The 17,965-nt window shown below is 39.6% G+C and overlaps 1 protein-coding gene across 1 annotated transcript in view; it reads right to left on the reverse strand.

The window, feature by feature from the left end:
• DPYD (dihydropyrimidine dehydrogenase) overlaps positions 1-17,965 on the reverse strand; it is a 359,045-nt gene that overhangs the window by 112,370 nt on the left and 228,710 nt on the right. The window contains exons 15-16 of the mRNA XM_009884907.1: positions 12,448-12,516; positions 9,913-9,996 (exon numbers count right to left, since the gene is read on the reverse strand). Coding sequence (XP_009883209.1) covers positions 9,913-9,996; positions 12,448-12,516 — 153 coding nt within the window. The remainder of the gene's footprint in view (positions 1-9,912; positions 9,997-12,447; positions 12,517-17,965) is intronic.

Below are 17,965 nucleotides of genomic sequence, written 5' to 3' on the forward strand. Positions count from 1 at the left end.
TACAGCTATTGATTTTAATGCAACGTTAAAGGAGTCAGGCACAACCATTATTTTCTTTGGTTGTGAGAATAAAGGTTAATAATAGTTGGCCTGAAAGGGTGAAGCACAGATTGCCAGTTCAAATTAGCAAATCATTTGTTCTGATACCAACTCTGCTTAAACATTCCAAGTGAAAAATGTGAAACTGCACATTTACATTTTGTAAACTTCTTGCAGATACTAACTGGAAAGATTTATTTATCAACAGCATTGGTATATGTAAAGTGTTGACTAATAAAAAATGCCTTTTTACCCCAGACAGAACAAAATATTTTATCTTGGTTGTTTCTAGCTAACCAAAATAATGTTTTTCATATCACTGTAAAAAAGTGGTAAGCAGCATGATTAAACAATATTTCAGCTCTTTAGTTCATGCAGAGGTTACCTGCTAGAAGGCAGGTTTGATTAGGTTTACGTCATACATGAAATATTTTAAAGGGAAGCAGAGAACTCAAATATATGAGTGCTGCAGCTACAAATAGCTTTTTCTTGTGGTCAGGTAAGCAAGCTCTCAGTCCTTTCCTATAACAAAGAGACAGAAAATATCAAATAATTGAGGAAACCATAAACCTTTGAAACCACCAAACTCAGGAATTTAAAATCTCTGCTCTGAGGATTTCCCACCCAGTTTTAAAGAGATCATCGTATGGGCCTGTATCCAGATCTGGTCTAGTGTAAAGAGCACGCCTCCCAGCACACTGGCTAACTTTACTAGGAGGTGAGGCAAAATCAAAAAAGTATAAGCCTAGTCCTGAAAATTCTTGTGTAGGCAGTGAAGAGACTAGTTAACACACTGTTAATTAACTTTATCAAATGGTGGCATAAAACTGAAACCGTAGAAAAAAAAAAAGCTATTAATGTGCACTGCGTAGTTAACTTTTATTGTGCACCAAGATGCACAATCTTAAAATATTTTATTTTACCTGCACACAGATGCTTGTTGCTGATCGTTTCCTTTCCAATAAATCCTGTTTACCATACATCATGTGTATGAACAACTGCAACAGTTTATACTGTGACCACATATCCAAACGCACAGCAGTACACAGGATCTGGACATTTAACCCAAACATTTAACCATGTAGACCACAGAAATATGCTTGCCTGAGTTTTCTACATTTCCCTTTTCTGGAAGCATCTCAGTGCATTAAAATACAACAGCAAGAATAAGTACAGGTTGCCATTTGTTTTTAAAAAAATCATGGTTGTCTGTCTTTCTGTGAAGCCCTTGCTATATACTCCATGATCGTTAGGCTCCTGAAGTGTCATCAAAACAGCCCAAATCTTTTTGTTCGTTTTTAAATAGCAGCAGGTCACTGATATTTTAGCCGAACTGACCTTCGTTGTGCCAGCTGTCATCCATAACGTGAACTCCAGCTGAAATGCTTCCATCATAGTGAGGCTGAAAATAAGGTTATCCCCAACCTCCTTTCATGTCTTCATGAATTTCAAGGAAACTTTTGCTTTTTCTAAGAAAATCCATTCTGTAGAGACTGCTTTCCATACATAAATAAAAAGTTATCACATATAAACAGTATTTAAAACGTTATTAACAGCCATATGATGTCATTAAAAAGTTTCAGCCAGTTGGTAGTGCTGTTAACATTACTGTCCTATTTATAATCCCTTTTTATTTTCCATTTTGTCTTTTGAGTAATTCAATTAAAAATCCTTCAAAGCAATAACAGTGGATTAAATGTTGTCAAACCGCAATATAAAATTACAGAATAGTGTTCTGATGATGAATTTATTAAACTTTGTATCTTAATTCATTTCTCCTTGAGTGTATGAAAAACAGAATTCTTGAGACAAAATACCAATTAACTGCCGTACCTCGTTATTAAGTATTGTCTCCTTTTACATGTTACAAAAGCTAGAATACATAAGCACATGAAGGACGTACAGAACTAAAGACGTGGAAGAAATCCATTTAAATCATGACATTTAATCACACCTGAATCCTGTGTGGGCAACAGGAAAGGAAATGAATCCTCAGGTACTGGAGGAAGGTGAGTGATGTCACCAATCCAGGAGTGACCACACAGTCAGAAAGCTTTTTCTGTTCAGATTTCCAGTGAAATAGCTCATGAGTCAACCGTTACTTTGAAAGCAACTCCGCAAAGGGTTTTACATTATGAGGGATATTTCAAAAGAAGAGGAAGTGGAAAGAGAAAGGGAAGAGACACATATAAAACCAGGGAAGGTGAAAAAATCATTCAAAGAGGTTGAAACAACAAGACTGAACTGTCATAAAGGATGACATGTAGCCACGAACAGTGTGGGACCAAGGAACTTAAGCCCACAAAACACACCTCCTGGCCTGTGAAAAAGTGTGCTTAGATCTACGTTTGCAGAAGTTGGAGGAGTCAATCAGCAGCATCCCTTCTCCTTGCTCATCCCAAATACCCTCCCAGCAAAACAGCACCCAGTGCAGCACATCTCTGCACACAGAATAACACCATCGCTGCTTGAACCAAGGAAACCTTGTTTCTGAGGAGTCTGTGCTTTGTGACTGAATTTCCTGCGTCTGCCTGAGTTTTTCCTTCGGCTGGACTACTAAGGCTCTGTGGTGGGCTGACCCTGGCTGGACACCAGGTGCCCACCAAAGCCACTCTATCACTTGCCCTCCTCAACTGGACAGGGGAGAGAAGGGTTATGGGTCTAGATAAGGACAGGGAGAAATCATTTGACAATTACTAGCACGAGCAAAACAGATTCGACTCGGGGAAAATTAATTTATTACCAATCAAATCAGAGTAGGCTGCTGACCTCCTGGAGAGCAGCCCTGTGGAAAGGGACCTGGGAGTCCTGGTGGACAACAGGATGACCATGAGCCAGCAATGTGCGCTGGCGGCCAGGAAGGCGAATGGCATCCTGGGGTGCATCAAGAAGAGTGTGGCCAGTAGGTCGAGGGAGGTCATCCTCCCCCTCTACTCTGCCCTGGTGAGGCCGCATCAAAGGGCTACACAGCAAAGGGTTACAAAGATGATTAGGGGATTAGAACATCTCTCACATGAGGAAAGGCTGAGGGACTTGGGTCTCTTTAGTCTAGAGAAAAGAAGATTGAGGGGGGATCTTATTAATGCTTGCAAATACTTAAAGGGAGGGCGCCAGGGAGATGGGAGCAGTCTTTTTTCAGCGGTGCTCAGTGATAGGACAAGAGGTAATGGGCACAAACTTGAACATAGGAAGTTCCATCTTAACATGAGGAGGAACTTCTTTACCTTGATAAAGTAGTGGAACACTGGAACAGGCTGCCCAGAGAGGTTGTGGAGTCTCCCACTCTGGAGACATTCAAAACCTGCCTGGATGCCGTCCTGTGCAACCTGCTGTAGGTGACCCTGTTCTGGCGGGGAGGTTGGACTAGATGATCTCCAGAGGTCCCTTCCAACCCTGACCATTCTGTGAGAAATAAAAACTAAATCTTAAAACAGCTTTCCCCCACCCTTCCCTTCTTCCTGGGCTCAACTTCACTCCTGATTTTCTCTACCTCCTTCCCCCAAGCAGTGCAGGGGGACAGGGAATGGGGGTTGCAGTCAGTTCATCACATTTTGTTCCTGCCGCTCCTTCCTCCTCAGGGGGAGGGCTCCTCACACTCCTCCCCTGCTCCAGCGTGTGGTCCCTCCCACAGGAGACAGTTCTCCATGAACTTCTCCAACATGAGTCCTTCTCAAAGGCTGCAGTTCTTCACGAACCGCTTCAGCATGGGTCCTTTCCATAGGCTGCAGTCCTTCAGCAGCACACTGTTTCAGCGTGGGTCCCCCCACGGGGTCACAGGTCGTGCCAGCAAACCTACTCCAGCGTGGACTTCTCTCCATGGGTCCACAGGTCCTGCAAGGAGCCTGCTCCAGAGTGGTCTTCCCATGGGGTCATAGCCTCCTTTAGGCATACACCTGCTCTGACATGGGATCCTGCATGGGCTGCAGGTAGGTATCTGCTCCACTGTTAACCTCTGTGAGCTGCAGGGGCACAGCCTATCTCACCATGGTCTTCACCACAGGCTGCAGGGGAATCTCTGCTCTGGCATCTGGAGCACCTCCTTGCCCATCTTCTTCACTGACCTTGGTACCTGCAGAGTTGTTTCTCTCACATATTCTCACTCCCCTCTTCAGCTGTTGTTCTGCAGTTTGGGTTTTTTTCCCCTTCTTAAATATGTTATCACAGAGGCACTATCACCGTCGCTGATGGGCTCGGCCTTGGCCAGTGGTGGATCTGTCTTGAAGCCGGCTGGCATCTGCTCTATCAGACATACGGGAAACTTCCAGCAGCTTCTCACAGAAGCCACTCCTGTAGCCTCCCCATTACCAAAACCTTGCCGTGCGAACCCAATACAGGCTCCCATTCACACCCATCAGTTTGGGCAGCAAATTCTCTGCGCTACCATGCTGCCTAGTTTTATGAAACTTAGAGAAATTCAGTATCTTTGAAACAGTTTCAACTCTGAGAAACATGACCGAGACAGGTCATTTGGTTGAAACATGCCCCAAAGCAACAGAGGGCACTGACAGACACAAAGACAGTGAGATCAGCTGAGACCTGCCTTCCTAAGATCGCAGCCAAAACACATGAAAGTGACCAATGCAAGAGAATAAGACGACCTACAAATCCTGAAACTCCACCACACACACCAACAAAAACCTCACTTTGATTATCCTGGTTTATACTGGATTTTGGGTGGCAACGTTCCCACTGCCGCTACAGCACAGTGTAACACCACCCTGCTGTACTTTGCATTAATTTGTTGCAGTAACTGATATAAAAGAGAAGAGAGAGAACTAATACTGCCTTCAGGACTCAATGAATTATACTTAACCAGCATATTATTGTAGGGTGATAGTAGAATGCCACATGAACACAGATATAATCAAATTCTGTTTGGGGCATCATTTATTTAAAATACTTCAAGCTCCTTGCTGGCAGAGCAACAGCGAATTAGCATGCTATGTTGTGCACTTCAATTAAAAAGCAGCCTCATCTTTCCTATTTCCAAGGTACAGCAGAGCAAATTTAATTGTTCCATGCAGCCAGTTCTCATCTTTGCAGAGTAACCAGGGCTTCTGAGTTTTTTTGCTTTTTGTTTTTAACAGATTTGTCATCTTCTGAATGAGGCAATGTGGGCTTTTATGAAACTTGCCTCCTAATTGCAGGCAATAAACATGAACACAGCCAGCAGCAGAGGCTGTAGCAAGTACAGTTTAAGTAAAATGAAAATAAAGGTAAGAAAAGAACCACAAAGCAAGTTCATTTTACATATGATCTGAATATTTAAAACGCCAGGATCTGGATTTCAGTGTTCGCGAGAGACACATGCATGCCTCCTTCAATATAAACTAAAAAAAGCAAACAATTCCCCAAACCTATAGCTTAAATGCTGAGATAGGCAAAGATTTTTTATATTTTGGAGGCTAGAAGGTATGACTAATTAATGAGAAATATCTATAAGCCAGGATGTTATTAACTTTTAAAATATTTGCTTATAGCATAAAGAATATCTGGTTTTGAACTTAGGCTGAGATCTCTGAATGTGAGATTTGGTTTTCTGTAAAAGTATAGAAGCATCCCCTGTGCTTTGGAAATTTAACTGATGTGTTGCTTTTGACTTGAGAGCTGGCTATCATACCGATCATCTCACCCCAAGTGAACAGGTGAGTCCTCATGCTTCCCTTTACCCACTTCTCATTTCCTATCCCTAGTACGAACAATGCAGTACCTTCGGATAGGAACTGAGCAGGGTGAATCCCCAGAAACGTTTGTCTGAATAGGCTTCTGGAGGGCAGATGGTCCAAGCTCCAGCTCTGAGGGGCACTAGTGCCAACACCAGTTGAGGTTGCCCTTTGCCTGCCTGAGCCCTGAAAACTCCAGAGATGGAGAGTACACAGCCCTGCTAGACAACATGTTCCTGTACTGCATCACCTCCTTGGCGAATTATTTTCCTGATGCCCAACCTGAAACATTCAGCCTATGAGTTGTGGCCATTGCTCCGTGCTGTATCATCTGATACTACGAAGAATCATCTTTCCCTCTTTGTAGCTACTCTTTCAGCATCTTTGTTATTACCTTTCAAGCAGCTGTAGGCTGCTCTTTTCTTCCCTCTGTTGTTTTTCACTCCCCATTAGGCCGAGGAGACTCACTGATATTGTTGAAGACTTTGGATAGCACTCATCCTAGTTGGCTTTATTCCAATGATTCTAGGAATATGCACATTACATTTACTAGACCTGGGGTTTCATCTAAACAACAAAGAATGACACCAAATTAAGCAGGAATGTAAAATAAAACCCAGATTATCAACTCAATTCAACTATTTATTCATTCTTGCCAGAGCAGCTGGAGCTGACTTTTGGACCAAAACCAAAAAGCCAAACACTTAAATTTGTTGGTTTCACATCACAGTAATGGTTCTGAATATTTAACACCGCTTTTTTGAAGGATAAGTAAAAAAAATATTAAAACATCTTAGCATGGTTTTCAGTGAAGAGACAAAAAGTGCACCACAAATACAACACAAGTTAGACATTGAACTGAGTGCTACCATCCCAGATGTTTGATCAATTTATTATTTTCATAATTTTATGCTGTAATTACTACAGTAATGAACTATAGTGGGAAAGCGATAGTGTCATTTTTTAATAATCTACTGTTCACCACATTGTCTTTATGTTTAATATTAAATGTTTTGTACACTTACGTTATCCCATTCGAAGAAAATTTGTGCATTAGTGCTGTGAAACCTAACGATGGAAATTCTATTACAATTTTTAATGATATCCAACTTTTATACAGTTGCAGATTGTTATGAACGAATACAAACCTTAACTTTATTATCATTAATCAGCATTAGTAAATATAATTGACATTTTATACAGAACCAGCTTTAAGTAACTTATTGGCAGCAATACAGATGCCTCTTAATATTACCCTCTGGCTAGCTATGCTGCCTGGGCGCCAGAGTGTCTGCACTAATGACTTGGAATTAAAATCAAATAAAAGTTGAGAACTGTAATTCGGTATAAAACAAACAGCCAGGCTTAGTACCAATTCTTTATATGTATATAATTTGGATATATTTGGAATTTTAAAAATTTACAGAGGATATAAAACAGTGGAAGTGTTTGAGTCTAGATAACAAAATGGGATGGAGAAAAAACAAATCTGATGTTCCCAGATTTCTACACTTACCCTTAGGCACACCGTAGGAATTGAAATGAGGAGAAAAAGTAGACAGTGTAATTAACCTTTCCTTTCCCTTTTTTTTTCTTAAACAACAAAAGAAAGGCAGAACATTTTAGATAATATAAATAGTAAAAAATACACATACTTGTTTTTCTGCCATTATTTTTCGTCTCAGCAATTTTTGTAGTTTCCTGAGGATTTAATGTGCTTAGGCATGAAAAGGGACCTAATCCTTAAAAAATTTTCCTATGAAGACATGGATTATGTTATCAAAAAGATTTAAGAAAACCTGCTTCACTGTAAAACCAGGAAAGCTGCTCTGTCTTTCAAAGCCTCATGCCCTGACTTCTAGATATCGAGTGGTGGGTTTTTTTCACAGCATATCTGAGCCCTCTCCTCCCCACACCACCTATATATGGCCTATCTGACTTCTGCTCTGGGGAAAAAAAATAAAATTAGGAGTAGAGCCAAAATACTTCCTTGTCTTATGATGGCGCCTCCAGGGGCCACCACACGTGGAAGCCCTCTGAAGGGCTACAGATAAATCGCATTGCACATACTGTTATTTTATCCAGTTTATCCTCACCCTTTGCTTTGATAAACTACATTTAAAGCCACTATAATTTAATTTTAGCTAACTCTGAGGAAGATCCTTGGGATCTGGCCCTCTAAAGATGGCTTGTTTTATTCATTTATTCGTCTAAAAGATTCTTTTCTGAGCTCTCATTTTGGTGAGACAGTTAAGAGAACACAAGAATATATTTAAGCAAGAGTAGTATACATTAAACATTCAAAAGAATATCCATATTGTATGGGGAAGAGAGAAATTTTATTATTATACAAACATATATGTATATATAATGTAATCTTCTGCTTGCTTTATGGATCTGATCTCCTCCAAGGAGAGTCACAAATCCACACGATAGCCCTGAGTGCTCAGATTTTGCATTTGGTTCTCTGATTTTACAATAGCTGAAAGATATGTAAAAACTCATGTAGCCAGACAGCTCCCTACTGACTACACATCTAAGCAACTTCACATGCATATATTATTCCAACCAGTGAAAGCTGGAAATAACATATGCCTTAAAAAAAAAAAAAAAGAAAAAAAAAAAAAAAGCATGCTTGAAAGGAGCACGTTTCAGCTTCTGTATGAAACCTTCGGGGCTCTCCCTGACCAAACCGCACCCTTCTACAGCGTGCTGCCATCGCAGGTGGGGATAGCCCAAACTATTGAGTTACATTCTGCAGTGAAGGGTGGGAATCGCTTCATGAACTTATAAAAAACCAGCTACTATAGCTCTTTGTTGTCGAATGCAATTCAGGGAAAAAAAATTAATAATAACTATTACCGCTGTGCTAGTTTGGCCTTGGAGGGTTTTTATAATTCCCTCCTGTTTTTAATCATAACTTCGGTAAATGACCACTGGCCTTGAAAAGCATCCAGATTATTTTCATTAAAAATAATAATCTATAGCATGGAAAAGACTGACATAATTTTGTTCACAGAAAATAACAAAATATCCCGTGCATTGTGCCTGACAGTATTGCTATGATAAAGCTACACCTGAAGTGTGCCCACAGTGGCATTGAAATGGTTACAGCTCCTATTGCCTCCCTAATAAAAGTTTTAGAAAGTTAAGGGTTTAGTTACCCAACCACACCTCAGTTCTGAAAAGTTTTCTGTTTAAGGAAGTGAGGATGCATTAAGATACCTACTAGCTCTCTCCAAGGGGATCAACTGAATAGTATGAGTCCATTTTAGAGCATGCAATCATGATTCCCGCTCTGCATCTCCCTCCTCTTCTTTTGCCCCTCTCCCAAAATGTAGTAAGATGGGAAATCGAACAGGCTTCAGACTTCTGAAACTTAGACGGTCAAAATCTAGAAAAATCTCTCCTGGTAGACTGTGAACCAAGATTTTTCGGAGACCTCCAAGCTCACTATATTTGGGCATGTTTCAGAGCCAAAACAAATTTCAAACCATGACCAAAACGTGCAAAAATCTTAAAACTTAAAAAGGATATTTATTAGTGTAAGAATTGGCTTTTGTGCATTTTTATTCTCTTTTCATGGGCAAAACAACATACATTCTCCTAACTGAAGTCACGGATATATTGATAAACTTTGCATCAGATTTCTACACGGAAGAGACATCAGGCACAAATAGTTCCAACCTAAACTGTGTAAACCATCACATCTATAGGTTACAGAACACGGGCTCTTATAAGAGAAGACGTTAACTGTAGGTGGCACTAACAGAATGTATGCCCTATTCTGATTCTAAAATACAGTTAGGCTCACATGCTAAAAATTGTGAAATGAAATGTGTGTATATCTCATGTCCTTCAAAACCATGATTGATATATGCAGTAGTCACCAGGTTGTGATCTAAAAGATATCTACAGGGCACTAAAATGGAAACCAACAAATTCTGTCCATGCACTTTTAGGGAATTACTTGTTTTCATCTTGTTCCTTGTCAAATACATAATGCATTTTTTGTTCTAAGCAAAACTAAGCATTTTGTATATTCTGTTTCTGTCTTTTTTGCTTTCAGCACTAAATATTTAAACACGTTCTACCCAAAAATCTCAAACTAGTAATCTGCTGCTTGTGTCTTCCCCTTGAGGTGTACCTATCAATGTGGTAGTGCAGGATTGCTGAAGAGACATGAAAGAGATTGTGGTTACAGTCCTACCTGCCCACAGGCCAGGCCCATGCCTCTCTCTCCCATACCATGAGGACATGATAAATTTAACTCCAGCGCATCAGCACCAGCAACCTATGAAACATGCAAAAGGAAAAAAAAATATGCAAAATTAACTTCAAGTAATGTACGCTTTCCTGTAGCACTTACTGTTCACGTTAAACAGATTTCTTTAGACATTTGCTTATTTATTTATTTATTTTAAAGACAGAAAGCTCTGCTTCTGATACCTTGAAAAAGAAATGTGTTGATTAGTACAGAGAAGAAATTCAAAAACTGATGTGGCTTCCCAAAATGACAAAGGAAATTAAAGTAAAAAATAAATTAAAAAGAGACAAGCACAATAAGGAGTTGGTTCTGGAAAATGTTTAAAAATGAAATGTAATTACAGGGCCTTAGGGCAGCACTGGGAGCGAGGTTTGGTAGTCAGTGTTACGCAGGTGCTTCTATGCTCTGAAGAACTGTGACTCAGTAGTAAATTTCTCCTTTCTGCTTTAATGAATTTAGTCTCTAAATTTTCTGCAAGCGCCTGTACTGTGCCATAGCTTTTGCCATTAAATATTTTTGTTTCCGAAGTCAAGCAAGAGAGTATTAAAAAAAATCGATACAAACATTATTCATGCTAATTTCTCTTCAGCACCCTCTATTAGCTACAATTACAAAGGCACAGGAGCCGAGGGGTACAAGGGCAGCACACAAACACACACCTCTCCCTCCCAGCTGCACTGTTTTGTTCTGCATTTGCCTTTTGTTTTTGCTTATTGAACTGGAGTAACTCTGCCTGCTGTGTGGCCACTGGTCAGCAGCTCCCCGAGCGTGTGAGCAGGGGAGAACCCATCCATCACTTTCAGGAATCCTCCATGTCCTGGCCAGCTCCGCGAGCCCGGCCATGCCGCGCTGATGCTGGTGCTGTCGGCCGCAGTGACAAGCTGACCTTTTGTATGAATAGGTCGTCCTCCTGCCGAGAGGCACTGCGGTACCTTCTGGGGCTTCTGCTCTGTGGAAAGCCACATCTATTACCTTCTAGGTAGGATCCTACGCATGCCATTAAATATCACGGCTCTTCAGTTCTGGATTCCAGAGCGCCCCAAACAAGTGTGATTCTCTCCACAGAGTAGAGACTAACAAGCACTTTGCGGAAGAAAGTTATATCGCATAGGTTACACACTATTGAGTGCATTTAAATACCTACTTTTTTCTAAAGGGGTAACATAAATACAAACATAGATTGGAAATATCTGACTTAAAGTTGGATAGCAGTAGTACTGGACTAAAAAAGAGAAGCAAATGGCACAATAAAGCCATTCATCTTTGTCAGTTTAAAAGTGGTACTGCTCCTGTCAAGCACGGATTCCACAAAAGATTTCATAGTCAATTAGGTAAATACAGGTATAAAATGGACTAGTGCTGAAGATCACCAACCTAATTACTGATAATGTTTCATTTTACTTCCCTAAGTCCCCAAAGTGATTCCCCCCCGCCCCCCATAGGTTTCAAATGCCTAAAGAAAAGAGAAGTGTCTTCCCACATCACCATAGGAGGGCTTAGGACACTGTGAATAAAGAAACAACGATGTCCAAACATACACGTTCAGCCATATGAAAACACAAATACAAAATATCCACACCCATATCTACACATATATAAAAAAAACCACCCAACTTATAAATCATTTAAATCTAAGCTGATGCTAGCAATTGTGACAAGCTAATTTTTTTTCTTTGATTAAATTTGCTAAAACCTTCCTTTATTGATCTGAAACTATTCCTTTTATCTTCTCTAGATCCTTTTGATGGAAAAAAAAGTTTTATTTAAAAAGAACAACTTTGTCTTACATTCAGATATAGACACCTTTTTGAATGAAATTATTGTGCTTTTAATCAAGTATTTCTTATACTATTCCCTATGAACACAGGTACATGTTTTTAAATAGATTTTTTCCTTCACATTGAATCGAAATTTCAGGTGCATAGTCTGTTTGCATTTGTGTAAGATTGGCTTTATATTATAGGAAGCCTGCTGACTGCTATTATATACCCTGGCTTTCTCTGCTATCATTTTTGAAAGTCTGTATTAAAACTAGAATAGCATTAAATGAGCCTTTTATACTTTAAATATTCACGAGTTTTATATTCAAAAATTCTTCTAGTGCTGTCAAACTAGTGTGCCTGTAGGCAAGGTAAGATCAAGTTAGGCTCTCAAAGGTAGAATTAAATTTTATCAGGGCATCCGTCATAATATACAGTTTGCTTAAAATGCAAATAAAAAGTATATAGATTCAAAGACTAAAGGCTTTCCAGGTACTGCTTAAAAATCCAAGGGACCATTTTTATGGAACAGATTTCCTTTAAATTTACATTTCCATCATTTTAATGAAAACACAGAATAAACAAATTATAATGGACATGCTTTAAATTCTCATTTTTCACTTTGAACCTATTTCTTTCAAGAAATTCCTTATTGCAGCTCTTGTTTTTAAGGAGAATAAAAAAAAAAGATACAGCAATACATTTAGAAAACCATTACCTCAGCCATTTTTGAAAGTTCAGTCCAGTCCTCCCTGCTATAGCTGCACATGATACTGGCAATCAGAATCTGAAAAAGAATAGACATGCAGTCATTTTAAGCCATGTTACCAGATTTTGTAATATAGTACTTTACGGTGACTCCAGAGATTAACTACCACTACCTGTATGTGGCAGCTACCAGCTGTATACTACTCGCATGTATAGTGAAATATAGCTGTGTATTTCACTGGGGATGAGAAATAGCATACAAAGTAATCTATTTTATCGCTGTTTTCTAAGTCATTAAGAAAGACCAGCAGGTCCAGTCAAACATGTAGGGGACTACGCATTCTCTTCGTCATGCGATAAAGTGAGAACAAAGGCTGTCCTAGACACAGAGCCCACCAGGAAAACTGTCAAATATATTTGTTTCTGAGCTCAGAGGAATTGAAGTTATTTACTATTTATACTATGCCAGAAGTACCTGGGGCTCTTTAGAGGTAGGTAAGACATAAGTGCAAGAGTTTACAGCCGAATATGGCAGCGTATGAACACAATACTCCAACTGACTTCAGGAAGCCAGGATACACCCAAACCAGCCCCATGGAACCTCATGCTATGCAAGTTAAGGACAGTGACAGGCAGCCGGGACCGTTTTGTGTAGACATCAACCGGGAGGAGACTCGTAGGATGTGGGGAAAATCCGGGAGGACTGGCAGAGCAGCACAGGGAAATTCCAGCTCTTGTTTTCCCACGATACACATTTTATTTCCTATTCGCTGGCTGTGGCCCCAGTTCCCCAAGAGCTGTTTCTGTGTATTGCCTCTCTTCCTCACTGCACTAAGCACCTTTTCAGGTCCAAGTTCTGCCTGGAGCTGCTGCTGCCTCTATCATCTTTATTGAGGTTCAAGTTTTCAGATAAAATAAGTTCTAATAGGATTCTTCCTGGATGGCAGCAAGACACACACCTTTCCAGTTGCATACAGTGCTATTTACTGTTAAATGAATGTTAACTACTCCTCCGATCAATGTCCAGTTCAAGTAACAATGTTAACTTCTATTTATGACTAAGCAAAACCACTTATTCCGGACCCATCAAAGACCATCAGACAGTGAAACTCTTAAGTTGATACATTCGTGGTGAGATCAGCAGAGAATTTAGCCCAAGTGCTCCTGCATGAAGGACTTCTTAGAAATATGATGCTTGCAAGAAAAATGCATCAGAGACCTATATTGCAGCAGCTAAAAGGTTAAATCAGAAAAAGAAATCACAGAACTTATGAACACACTACCGGCTCAGTCCGTATCCAAAGGAAACACCAGGAGACGAGAACAGAAAAACATCTGGGCACACTTTTCTTATTTGACTCTTTTATGTGAAACGTATGAAAGTTTCACATATAAGTTTGATTCACAGGTAAGAAGAAATTTGGTTTTAATCTTTTTTGCTTTGTAAACAAGTTTTACTGTCAGCATTAATATCTGGGATGAGCTTAATCTGTCACTCCCAGTCAGTACAACACTTCTTTTGAACTTTCCTATAATGCTGAGGGTTAATGACTCATTGGTTTAAGGCAAAATACTGAAAAGCATGGTATAGAAAAATTGTCCAACACACATAATTTTTGGAAACTGTAAACTCCCAAATTATCTCCATAAGAAGGATGAGATATTCAGTATCTTTAGAAGGGAGGGAAATATACTTTAAAAAGGAAGGCAGCTATGGAGAAAATTAGACATGGTGAGGTTACAATCTATTCATTTAAAAGGACAATACCTCTTATCATCATCATCATTTCCATTCTTTTGCTCTGATGAATCTCTACCTATCAATCTACCAGCCACCCACCTGACCCGCAGACTACCTACCCATCCACCTTTCTGGCTGATGTTTGCAAGACACGAGTCTTTTGAGAAGGAAAGCATTTGATGAAGTGCCTGCTTTGCCTGCAGGTGCCCATTTGTGTGCACCTCTGGCATAAATATAAGACCAAGCTTTTTATTAAATGCACACAAGCATTACTGGCCATGCTCTTATTCCTCTCTTGACAGAGGAAAAATCTCTCTCTCCTATACCATAATTTTTTCTATTGTGAAAAATTTTATATAGCACTATAGGTCAAATGTTTACAAAACAAAATTTGCTCTATGTTCTATTTGAATATGCAAGACAATTTGAGTACTCCAGAAATAAATACAAACCTCTTTAAAAAGACACTGTATTTTTAAAAACACAAATTGTGAAAAATCAGTTTAAGAAAATATATATGAGAAAAATTCAGAGTAAGAAACTAGTTAAAATATGCACTAACTGGAAGTTAGCTAGAAACCCTATCTTGTCAAATTCACGCTTTTTATAAACTAACTGAAGAAAAAAAAACCCACCCCAACTCAGACACTGACAACATGATAAGGATTTTCACAGTTGCAGTCACAATCCAAAGTATATCAGGAATCTACACAATTCAGCTTTAAAACAAAGCAAATTTTTCAGCAGGGAAAGTTGTAAGACAATAAGGGTGGCTGACTATATTCACAAGTAGCTGAGTTAGGTTATGTCAAGTGTTATTAATGAAATTTGAAAATTCTGCTGGGAGTGTATAAAAGAGGAGGAACAAGATCGGTGATGTTTCAAAGAGCTGTTAATTAAGACAACATGTTTATTTAACATTGATTAGTTTTAGCATTCATATTTAACATTAAGTACATACTTTTGACAGAAGTAGTGGTTTACAATAACAAAAATAACTGAAAGCAAAAATTACATTTCTGCCATGACTATTCAGATGAAACCCAAAATCTCAGAGGAAATAATAAAAATTTAAAAATAGTAGGGATTTTATTCTCCTTTTTTCCCCCAGTGTTCTCTTATAACTTGAAATTAAACTTAATTCATAGGCGGAGACAGATCCTCCAGCACTCCATGCTAACAAAACTGTCCTTCCTCAAGTGACTACTCTTCCCCAAAATGCCTCTATGGTCTTCTCATTTGGAATCAGTACTCATGGCAAAAAAAAAATAGTAATTATTGTATGTGGAAATTCAGGGGAACTATCTGCGATGTTTGAGGTTTGAATCTACTCCTAAAATCACAAGCAGGAATTTATAAAGAAAACATAGAATATTATCTCCTATTACCTAGAAAGAGAACAGCAAGAAAGAAGTAAGAATAACAAGTGATAAGAATCAGAGTTTTTATTGGAAAGTAATAAACAGAAATTGTATCACATCTCAGCCTCTTCTCACTATTTTAATTTTTTTTTTCCCCACTTCTTTGCTGCCTACGATGCCATGTACCCCATTACCACCCCTGCAACTTTAATAGCCCCAAAGAGTTGGTATCTCAGCACATGGCCCAGCCCAGGAGCATCCCTGGAGAGCTCATCCTTCCTCTTGACTCCTGAAATTTGCAGTGGCAACCTGACATGAGTTTAATTACAGTTGTTTGAACCACAAGTGCAAGGCCGCACTGCGCTTGTCCAGCTTACAAAAGGAGGCTACTGACAGATCTTACGATAAAGCTGCTGCTAAAGTGTAGTAAGTGGTAAATGAAAGTTGACTAAATTGCAGCTTTGTCATAGCTTGAGTGAGGGCTGCCAGCGAAACCGTGCATGACTGAAGCACAGTGGGACCCCTGGCCCATTCCTTCTTCCAGATCAGAAGCATAGCTGGCATATGCTGTTCCCTCTTCTTCATCCAAACTGCTCTTTTGCCTATTGTTGAGAGACCCTGTCTACTCCGCCCTGCGTCAAGGAGCACAGCAGCCCTGCAGACACTGCTCCCTCCCTGATGATCACCGTGACAGATGTGGCTAGACAAGGTCTTTACACCCCGACATTACACAAGGTGATAGACAATTTCTCCAAATGCCTATAAAGGGAGGAACACACGTTTGTACCATCAGACACTGTGTACAGGATTTTCTTGATCATTCCTGGGAGAAGGTCTACAATAAAACTTTTTTTTTGTTGGAGGGAGGGGAGATAGAAAAGGAAGGGTATATAATGTACCATTTAGGACATGATTATAAGATGAACATACTGTAGCTAAAGCACCTAGTAAAAAGCTACATTTCACACAATTCTGTAACTAATGCATTAGTAGTTGTTCTACTTAAAAGGACACTGACAAGGTACTTCTCATAATCCTTAAAATATTTTTTCTCCCTGTTTGTAATAATCCCCTGGAAGCTTAAACTAGAATCTATTTCCCTTGCGAATGTTTTTTTCTCTTCCATTATCTCTATGTGGATGCCTCATGAATGCAATAGCATCAAAAGAAATAAAAAGGATGAGGTTTGCCACTGTGTATGTTTTCAAGTGATCTTTCATCCCTAACACACGGAATTCACTGCAAGACATTGCAAAACAAACGGAAGAAGAAAAAGAAAAAAACTGGGCCTACTTTGGGTCAGACAATCCTGAGAACATCTATTTAAAGCCAGACAGCAGTAAAACTCTAGGTAGACAATTACCATTTGTCCTGTACTGCTCTGCAGGGAATAAGGGAGTTTGAGTACACTCCAAGAGTCTGAAAAAAATCTCAGGCGGCTGGATTTAAATGTGAACACTATCAATTCCTGCAAATTTAAGAAAAATTCCCAACAGACACAATGGAATCACAATCCTCTACCCTCATACCCATAATAACCATATTTATTTTGGTCATCTAACACAGGCCACAGCCCGTATTTGCTCCTAAACTATTCTTCCAGGTGTATGGATAATCTCCCTGCACTTCAGGAAATGCAGCCACCCATATAATTTCTGCTTTTTCTTCCCTGCCTGTCCCTCCTCATTGTTGCACCAGGCTTGAGGATGGTTCTGCACCAAGTGTCCATAGAAGCTCTGTTAGGACACTGCTGCTGCACTCAACCTGCACCCCCTTCTGCTTTCTCAAACACTTGCAAAAATCCCCAGGATTTTATTTTTGATGTGCACAGCCCTTGCAGAAATAGAAAGAGATCCTTAACATCATCTCTAAGAGACCATTCCCCTGAAAGTTGTAAAATCAAGAGGAGCTTTCAAGAAGGCTGAAGGACTGGTTTTGTAACAGCCAACTGTTTGGGAAGCAGAGATGCGGAATAGGATAATTGCTGCAGATAGAGGGAGTGCCAAGACTGAAGACTACATTAAGAACCAGATTTCAAATACCTACAAAATTATTCTTGACCAATCTAAACTTCAGAAGGTATTTGCGTTTGGGTCAGATGGAAAGACCTCAATCTTCCTTTCAAGACACGTTTCTTCTTCCCAAACAACACAGTATAGCCTTGACACACGATCTGCTTAGTCAGAACAAACTCAAATGTTTTTAACCAAAATTCCTCAGGAAGCATTTACTAGGAAGAAGCCCGTCACTGAAGATACAGTCTTTCTAAAACAATGGCAAAAATAATGTATTTAGTTCATCACTCACCAGCGGAAAAGACAGCTGCATCTATACAAGCACATCAGGAGAGGAGAACTTCTTGGCAGCTGAATCATTATTTCTCAGCACTAAAATCCCCCCCATCTGTCTGAATGAGGGGTACATGC

The sequence above is a fragment of the Charadrius vociferus genome, unplaced genomic scaffold (assembly GCF_000708025.1).
Source record: "Charadrius vociferus isolate BGI_N301 unplaced genomic scaffold, ASM70802v2 scaffold163, whole genome shotgun sequence".
Taxonomy (NCBI): Eukaryota; Metazoa; Chordata; class Aves; order Charadriiformes; family Charadriidae; genus Charadrius; species Charadrius vociferus.